Here is a 10,370-nt window from a genome sequence, read left to right on the forward strand (position 1 = left end):
TGATTTCCATCGTTCAGCAAATTGATTAATTTATAGTAGGCCCTATGCCTTCACTTGTTTGTGATTGACACACCAACACACCATGTAGTGGTCAATCTAGGATATATATTCAATTAGATTTTTAAGATTTTTTCCGCCAGTTCTCAAAAAGAATCGCCAGTACCCCAAAATGTTATCGCCAAAATCAAATTTTAATCGCCACTTTCATATTTTTGTCGCAAATTGCGACTTTGGCGACCGACAGCTTTGGCCTTGGTACCAAATGCTCTAGATTCTCAATTGACATCATTATATAATAATTATATTGTCCCACTGATTTGTTATTTTTGTACAAACCAGTGGGACATTTGCTCCACTCATTGTACTAAGAATGTCCTGCAATGAATCACAGACTATGTCAGTTCTCATGTTGTACCAAGAGACTATCTTCGAGAATACATGGTCCGACAGTTTAAGTTTAGTAGGACAAAGACAACCTTTCTGATCTCTATTAAACATTACATTCTAAGAAAAAAAACCCGGAATAAATGTCTAACAATAAATGTCAACAAGTGTTCTGAAATAATCTAGATCGACTGATTTGTATTAACCTGGGACTAAAGAATGACTTTATATGATAATATCTAAGTAAAAAGTTTTTTTTATACTTTCGATGGCCTACAGTGTAGTAAAGACAAGTAAAATCGGAATTTTGAACTATAAAAACGAAACGAAATTGGATCTGTGTTTTAATCAGATTGAAAGTAATTACTCTTATTAACTTTCTTATAGTGCACATCATCATTTGTCCTAAAAATTGAATAACAATTTGGGAATTGTGTGTCAGGAATACGGTGTCGGGATAATATGGATAAAAAGTAGTCGATGTAGGGATGTGTTGTCAGGTCGATGAGTATAAGGTGTTCATTCGGTGGGTATCGACATAGCCTATCGGTCATTTCTAGTGAAGAAATGTAGAAAATAATAATAAACCTGGTGCAACCATATAGATATAAATATATATAAATATTTAAGCTATAAATACTAGGATGAGATAGCATACTATTACAGAAAAATCTCCACGTGGAGGCCGATATGACTATGATAAAGATAACGTGAGTCATGTGTTACGACGAACGGTATATAAGGTCGAAGACCGGTTTCATTCATTAATAGATTAGATCTCACCACGACAACATTACAGTCAACGTGTGAGCTAAAAATATTTATCAGTTTCATATTTTTAAAATCCAACTGCTGAAAAAAATCTACAAAATGGTAAGTAATAATTCATGCTTTCTATTCTTAATTTGGTAATAATGTAATAGTTGATCCTTATACCATGGACCTTATAATACAAGGCCTACTCACAGAAAAGAGCGCTTTTTGGTCAATAGCGACCAAAGTAATTCAAAAACTAACCGACAAGGAAAGTAACAGGTATGCATATTCTACACATCATATCCAAAATATAAATGATTTCATAAAAAATTGATAAAATTATGGATGATTGAATTATTGACAAAAAAGGTTTTGTCAGTTGCGCCCGAAATATTGCAAAATATGTGACCGACAAGGAAAGATATGTTATAGGTATGCACATTCTACACATCATAATTAAAAATTGAAATTAATTCATGAAAAATTTAAAAACATTGCATGAAAAAAAAAAAATTGAAAACGAAAAATCGAATATAAAAAATTGAAAAATTTCATGAAAAATTGAAAAATTTTGATATGGTTTTAAAATAACCAACAAGAACAGGGTATTTTCTGTCAATTTCATTCATTTACCCATAATGTCTGTATGAAATAATTTAAAGTTTGGATATGAACCCCACTTCGAAACGAAAAGGTCGCTGAATTTCAAAATACGTAAACCCATAAACCTATATCTTCCTTTTAAATCTTATCTAGTCCATATATAGGTTAAGTGGGCTATAGTATGCCAAGTAACGAACAGATAATAATTCTTGCACGACTATACTATGTTTTTATGCTGCATCATCTGTATTTATAGAAGTTACCGTCATCCATATTATCTTTCTCGAATCACAATCTAAACATAGAACATTGTTAGATTACTTAGATATGTATATAAGCTTGGCCGCATGTACACTTAAGTGTCCAACTGTTCATATGATTAATCAGCCTCGCGGTTAGGATTTCCAACAGAAGCACGCTGGTTGGCGGCTGCCCTGCCTTGTGTCATTCGTTCACCGGTTCCCTATCTAAAGGGGAATTACTTACATTTCAAAAGATGCATCTCACGTTTAACGAATCGGAGACCCCCACCCATCCCCGAAAGGTGAATTATCTACAATTCCAAAGATGCATCACCGACCCTATTTTATTTATTAATCCGAAATCTATGATTTTACTTATGAGAATAAACCGAAAATATTGGACATACGCCGGGATGTGCAAATCAATTTTATAAACATAAGTAAAGAAGTTGTAAGATAAAAGTTATAGCAACCACTATCGCTCCTCCTAATCACAGACAAGGGAGTTTTTTGGATGGTTGAAATATTGACAAAAACGGTCTTGCTAATCATCGACAAGAGCGTTATTTTGTCAGTTGCTCCCGAAGTATTCAAATTGTGACCGACAAGGAAAGATATGTTATAGATGTGCATATTCTACTCATATCCCAAATGTAAATGATTTCATACAGACATTATGGTTAAATGGAATTGACTAAAAAATACCCCACACTTGTCGGTTCTTTTCGGCGATTAGTAAAACCATATTAAAATTTCAATTATCCATAATATTTTAAATTTTTCATAAAATGATTTCAAGTTAGTCCAATTCCATAAAACCCTGGGATTATATTGTGCACACTGATATTTAAAATTTGATTATGATATGGACCGTGTATATACATTTATGTTTATTTTGTGACTAAAATTGTCGATTTATTACTTTTCTTTTATGGAAATACCCATTTATTATTTCTGGATGTGGTAGTCACTGTTTCTTAACTATTCTTTATTTATTTTCAGCGTGAATGTATTTCTGTTCATGTCGGCCAGGCTGGAGTGCAGACAGGCAATGCCTGTTGGGAATTGTACTGTTTAGAACATGGTATCCAACCTGATGGTCAGATGCCATCAGATAAATCTATTGGAGGCGGTGATAATTCCTTCAACACTTTCTTCAGTGAGACTGGTGCTGGTAAACATGTACCTAGAACCGTATTCATTGACCTTGAACCAACGGTTATCGGTAAGATAATAATTCTACATGCTTTGTCTCAAACCTCAGTCGACTTTCTGTGTCCTGGTGTGATTTAATTGTGGAATCCATAAATTTTATAACGTTTGCAGCCCTTCATTTCAGCCACGCCTTATGATTCATAGTAGGCTCTGATTTTAAGAATAACGCTAGGAGAGATACCCCGCAATGAGAATCTCCTTTTCCATATTAGCCCAATCTGAAATACAAGATGCTCAAATGGATTTTTGTCTATCTCCAGTCATTTTTCTCAGTTATAACTCTCTTTTTTCTTTTCAGATGAGGTAAGAACTGGCACATACCGCCAACTCTTTCATCCAGAACAACTTATTTCTGGCAAAGAGGATGCTTCGAATAATTACGCCAGGGGTCACTACACGGTTGGTAAAGAAATCGTCGACTTAGTTCTCGATAGAATTAGGAAATTGGCGGATCAATGTACAGGTCTTCAAGGGTTTCTAATCTTTCACAGCTTTGGTGGAGGGACCGGTTCCGGATTTACTTCCCTTCTTATGGAAAGATTGAGTGTTGATTACGGAAAGAAATCCAAACTGGAATTTGCAGTTTATCCATCGCCTAATTTATCTTCAGCAGTAGTCGAGCCCTATAACTCTATCCTTACTACCCACACCACTTTGGAACATTCCGACTGTGCCTTTATGGTTGATAATGAAGCTATCTACGATATATGCCGTCGTAACCTAAATGTCGAACTTCCTACTTATACGAATCTAAATCGCCTTGTTGCTCAGGTTGTTAGCTCCATCACTGCCTCTCTTCGATTCGATGGGTGTTTAAATGTTGATTTGTCCGAATTTCAGACCAACTTGGTGCCCTATCCACGTATCCATTTTCCCCTCACCACGTATGCTCCAATCATCTCAGCCGAAAAGGCTTTTCATGAATCGCTTACTGTTTCGGAAATCACTAACGCTTGTTTTGAGCCAGACAATCAAATGGTCAAATGTGATCCTCGTCACGGAAAGTACATGGCCTGCTGTATGTTGTACCGAGGAGATGTTGTTCCCAACGATACAAATAAAGCTATCGCTGTGATTAAAACAAAGAGAACCATTCAGTTCGTTGATTGGTCACCCAATGGTTTTAAACTTGGGATCAACTACCAGCCACCTACCGTTGTACCAGGGGGTGATTTAGCCAAAGTACAGAGGGCTGTTTGCATGTTGAGTAATACCACTGCTATTGCCGAGGCATGGGCTCGCCTAGATCATAAATTTGATCTAATGTACGCCAAGAGAGCTTTCGTGCATTGGTATGTTGGCGAAGGTATGGAAGAGGGTGAATTCTCTGAGGCTAGAGAAGACTTGGCTGCCCTGGAGAAGGATTATGAAGAGGTCGGCGCTGACTCAATAGAAGATGAGGACGGAGAAGATGAATACTGAATGTGACTTAAATGGGCAAAATACTATGCCAACGGCACCAAACACCACAGATGATTTTGAAATGGATTTCGCTTTGATATATTAAAGTGAATTAAAAATTAAAAAAAAAAACAACAATTAAATATATTCTATTTTCTTAATAAAATACATTCATGCAGCTGTCCTACAGTTTTGTTGGGGTTTTATTTTCAGTTTGCGAAATACGATAAAGAATTTATTGGACGAGAAATGGCAATAGCTGGAAATTGAACCACTTTGAATTTAAAAAGAGAATTATAATTTAGAAGGGAAACGAACACATGTCGAGCCTATATTTGTTATGGAAACCCCTGATATTGACTGTCGTTGGTGTAAGGTCGACCCTCAAGCTCATATAGTCTTACACTTCCATCTTGATAACGGCTAAAATTGGGCAAGTTTAATACCTGATATGATGTGTGTGTGTGTATTTGGGGGGGGGGGGGTACCAACTATTGATTACTCTCATTAGATGCGGATTCGAAGTAACATATAACTGGTCTCACAATTACAGGAAGCCTCGCAAGTCCTGTCGTCGACCGTGGCGTTTAACAGGAAATGGTACTGTGAGACACTGTTATAGATTATCTAGATATGGCGTATGTATAGATATCGCAACACCCATGCAAGTCCTGTTTACTGTGGCGTTTGACAGGGAGTAGCACTGTGAGAACCTGTTAGATTCGAAACATTTGGCAAGTGTAAATTACTGGTTCGTATCGCGTATCCGTATCGACTTTGCGTGTGACGTCATCAATGTGTGTGCATTTCTCATATGTGATATCGGCACACGGATACGGCAGCAGGTAGCGAACAGCTTTTATACGGAAAAGGTCCGTATAACATCATCGTCTTTTTACCGTAGCGTTTTTATAAATCTGTGTGTATCCTAGAACACGAAGGTGTATATTTGATGTGATTTTAACCATGATAAAGGGTGGCGACCCCATTCCAGACCCAGGATCAGATCACGACCCCTCGAAGAACAAAGTCACATTTTACTTATAACAGAAACCTAGATCAATGAATTGTTCATGGTAAGGTCGTCCATGCGACGCGCCGGCCATCTCCCTTCACAACAAGTAACCACTTTAAAGAGAAACGTAATGTCAAGAAGATCCGACGTAAAATGAATGAACCGACGCTCACTGTCTGGTTAGCTCGCCGCCTGCCAAATGCTGATGACTCTCAGGCCCGAAAACTACCTGAATTGCGCCCGCGATGGACGGCGCGCAATTAGGCAATAGTAATTATAGGATGCTGGGCTAATGCACAAAGTGAAAGTGCTACGGGGAAACCCGTCAGTGAGAAAACAATGATAGACCGATGAAACAAATCGTGGCCATGAGAGGAAATCGATTAGCAATGTGGCAAGAGCTGTATAGATCACATGTTCCCGAAGCAACGGCCGCAGTTTTAAAACTTCTATCCGTTGCCAGAATTGTCTGAAATTCCCGAACTTTTAGGTACGTTATTTCCCTTTACTGCAGACACGTGAACAATAACGTTGTCCAATCAGAGGTCGTGATACAAACACATATCCAAATACAAACATTGCGATCTCCACCCAAAATGAATAGATAAGTTTACAACCGTTAAAAGGTTGGGTTTTTTTCAGTTGAAAAACTCACGGAAAAGCAATCGACACTGTTTTAGAGACTTGAGAAGTATTTATTTGCACGAAAATTGGCAGCAGCAAGTCTCTTTGTTTTAGAAATTTCCAACAACTTTGACATTGAACGAACCTTGAACTTTGCAACTCGATTATCACAGGTAGATATTTCACTTGGAAAGAGCGAGACCAATCGAAATTAGTGACGAAAAATGTAGAGGCCTTGATAAGATGTACGGAGTTAAAGCGAGATCAATCCTTCTATTGAAGATGTATAGATAGATTACATGAAAAGATAGCATTATTTTTAAAGTTCTCAGACTAGTCCGCGACACCTGGAAAAGTGCTCGCGACCCAAGTTGGGTCGCGACCCAGAGGTTGGGAAACGCCGATGTAGATCAACCGGTTAAAATCACGTCATACCATTTCAGCGTCTAAAAGTAGCAAAAAAGACGGTAAAAGGACACGACAATGTTATACGGACCTTTTGCGTATGAAAGCTGTTCGTTACGTGCTGCCGTATCCGTGTGCCGTATCACGTATGAGAAATGCACACACATTGATGACGTCACACGCAAAATCCATACGGATACGCGATACGGACCAGAAATTTACGTTGCCACAGCACGTATCGAACAGCTTTCATACGGAAAAGGTCCGTATAACATCGTCATCTTTTTACCGTCTTGTTTGCTACTTTTAGACGCAGAAATGTTGTGGTATAGCGTGTTTATGAATCTATGTGTATCCTAGAACACAAAGGTGAATATTTGATGTGATTTTAACCATGATAAAGACTGGAATTTAATCATTATATTTGGTGAGGTTTTATGGGAATTTTCATATTTTTCCTGTCTGTCTGCATGCTGGTTGATCTACGTGCTAAATTTAGTGAGGTGGGACCTTGCAAATCTCTAAATGATGTGATTCTATGGTAAATGATACATTAGTGAAACCAAAAAATGCTGTCGAGTCGAAGTCGAAGATTTTTAATAATATTCGACATTAGATGTGTTTTAATAGCTTAGCGACTGTCGAGAGACTTTACTCCCTCTAGGAATTTGTAGGCTAGACACTTGACTAGTACTGATGGTGATCTTGGTAGATAATTGCCATCATGCTGTAATAGAACTAAGCTCAACTCATCTACTACGCGGCGGGAAAATCTTCCAAAACTCTAAAACTACATTGACGCAACGTATCACGTATACGTGATACGGATGGGAAAAAATCTGCTTCCCAAAAGTCTCTAAAGGTCCGTCCATACTACATCCGTATCCGTATCTGTAAATACGTGCGTGAACACGTACTGGTATACTTTAGTCATTTTTAGAGAAAGGGTTGAAATAGAATCCGTCAAGCCGGATTGATTGCTCCCAGAGCGTATTTTTGTAAAGTGCGTCCGGCATTTCGGCTAGTGAGCCGAGCTTTAGCCAATCAGCGAGTACTTTCCCCTTATTACATCATCTCCCCAAATAGAAACTCAATCTCTGACAGACAATTCAGCATTGAAAGCCGGATGTTTTCGCGTTTTCTATTTGAACGGCAAAACGCGGATACAGATGCGGGTGCGGATACGGATACGTTTATGGATACGGATGTAGTATGAACCGAGCTTAATATCTAGATATGGCGTATACGTATAGATATGGAAACGCCCAAACTCTGCGATACACGTTCGAAACTGAATGATTTACGATAAAAATATTTTTTTTTTATTTTATGTCCCAATGTACAATACCACCAAGTTTTAAAACTTCATTGAGAACTTTAGTCTGTATGACATTCACAATCTTTGATAATCTTTGTTTTCCACTGGATCCCCGTTATCATCCCACCACAAACAAAACCCGTCCAGAACAAGCAGCTTATATTATATTCCACGCGACAGATGTAGATTGAGTTCAATGTCTCTTTATTTTAAATAACGTAGTTGGGGTGAAACGATTTTTCCTTAGACCCAATGAACAATTATTGGTACATCATGAGTGAAGAGAAAAAAGTCCATTATAAATGTAAGGATACTTAAAAATTATCAACACCAAGTAGCGTAACTATACGTCACTGCGAGGGGTCATTTTTTTATTTTTTTTTTTTTTTTTTTTTGTGGGGGGAGGGGGGTAGTCTGCAATCTGCATTATCGGGACATTAGAAAGATCAAGTTGCCTGATAACATTTTATTTTGCCAAGAACCACTGCTTATAATAAAATTAATGTCGTCAAACTCAAACGCTAGCTTCCACATGAGATCAATTAAGCACCCCTAAAGTTCACTCGCCCCCTCTCCCAATAATAAAATCAATAGCAATCATAATATTACATGAACCGTGAACTTTATGTCAGCTTGAATATAACGGCTTTCCGGCGAGATAACGATCAGCGAACAACGTCTTAAGAAGTTTCACTTTTCAACTTTTTCGAGTACTCCAACCTGGATATAACTAACATGTGTGATACTTTCCATTAGGACCCAATATTATCACTACAAATTTTTAGAATTTTCCCGCCAAAATAGGGGGACTGCTGCCATTTTAATTTTTCCAACCCAAATTGTATTGTTTGAAAAGTTTCAGAACGATAAAAAAAAAAAAAAAAAAAAATACATCCCCCTGATATTGGGCCCACAATATTTAGCGTAGCTCATTCAACATGGATGTGGACCACACTCCCGCCAACATTCAGGAGGGCTGCCATTTTGAAATTTACGCAAAACATCAGCTTTTGGGAAAAGTTTGACGTTTAAAATTTGTATTGACCTAAATTTCTGATGACAACATATAGAACTAGCAACCGGGGGCTAGGCCAAAATACCTACTCCGGATATCCAGGAATGTTCAAAATATCACATTTCTTTACCTTGAATTCGAATGTGACAACCAACCGACTGTCTGCTGAGTGAAGATTTTACATTTTTTGAGAACCTAAAAAAAAAAAAGCAGAATTTTTCCGGACTTTCTAAAATTAATGAATTTAGATTGAAATTGACCAATATTTAGTTTTAAATTTTGAATATAATGGGAAATATTGAGTTATTGATCTAGCTCCTTTAATACAGAGGTGGGTGTATTTTCAGAGAGAGAGAGAGAGAGAGAGGGGGGGGGGGGGTAACGTCCACTCGACACAAACTTGGCTATTTCAGGACTAACATTTCAATGGATATATTTTCTTGTAAATATTATTTTAGTTAAACTTTGAACTGTTAAATTGCAGCCTCACTATCAGTTTTATTATTCGCGCGCTTTGCCTTGTACGTGGCTTTAACCGCCTGCCTGCATATTTCACAACGCTGCCTTTTCAATTCCTACCCTCCCGACCAGTAGCATTATTGAGGTTGGGTGCTATTATATGTTCATGTCTGCTTTTTATGATACTTGCTAACTTGTTGATTTGTTATTGTCACTTTGTCCATTGTGGGACTTAGCCTATAATATGAACATTTAGTTTATATACAATGTTCAATGTTGTCCTTATCATGAACATTTGGCATTGTGGGGAAAGGGGGATAATTGAGAATTAAATATATTCCAATTTCATTTATATATTTTATGGTTTAAAGTCTTTGTTAAGTTGATTGGTAATTTTTTGCGCGTAGGGGTCTTAAGCAGTGGACTGGGAGGAAACCGGAGGACCCGGTGAAAACCCACGAGGTTGGACAGGCGACCCTTATATATACTCCCTGTCACGTACAAGCGGGGAATCGAAACCACGTCACTTGACTTAATGACAGACCTCATATTTACACGCGCACGCGTTAAACCACTTGATAGACGACCCCCGCCCACCCCCCGCAATTTTGCAGCTAAGGGCAGGCAGGAATTGTCATGGGACTTCGTCCTTCCACTGCCTTCCAGGGACCGTTACAAAATGAACTTTAAATAAGTATATATTAATAACAATATATAGGGCATAATAATAATATGTCCATTTAATTTATATAATATAGCGCCAAATCCACAAATACTGAAATAGTGCTCATATTACTAATACTATAGCTATACCCATAAACAGTTTCATTTCTGCATGATAACACTGCATTTTGATTTTGTTTGACAGTTTAATTATGCTTAGTGTGGGTCTAAATGGGTTGTGTTTATCGGGGTTGGGGGCGGTCTGATTAA

General features: G+C 37.7%; 1 protein-coding gene across 1 annotated transcript; it reads left to right on the top strand.

Annotated features, from left to right (window-relative positions):
- Nucleotides 1-1,150: 1,150 nt before the first annotated feature.
- On the top strand, nucleotides 1,151-4,785 carry LOC126832009 (tubulin alpha-1C chain). The gene is made up of 3 exons (XM_050562694.2): nucleotides 1,151-1,257; nucleotides 2,988-3,210; nucleotides 3,499-4,785. Exons 1-3 carry the CDS (start codon nucleotides 1,255-1,257, stop codon nucleotides 4,620-4,622), a joined length of 1,350 nt encoding a protein of 449 aa, XP_050418651.1. The 5' UTR covers nucleotides 1,151-1,254; the 3' UTR covers nucleotides 4,623-4,785.
- Nucleotides 4,786-10,370: the final 5,585 nt, after the last annotated feature.

This window comes from Patella vulgata, chromosome 9 (genome assembly GCF_932274485.2).
Source record: "Patella vulgata chromosome 9, xgPatVulg1.2, whole genome shotgun sequence".
Taxonomy (NCBI): Eukaryota; Metazoa; Mollusca; class Gastropoda; family Patellidae; genus Patella; species Patella vulgata.

Excerpts from the sequence above, each read along its gene's own strand:
- LOC126832009 (XM_050562694.2), top strand. Across the intron at positions 3,211-3,498 it reads CCTTGAACCAACGGTTATCG|ATGAGGTAAGAACTGGCACA; the intron begins GTAAGATAATAA and ends TTTTCTTTTCAG.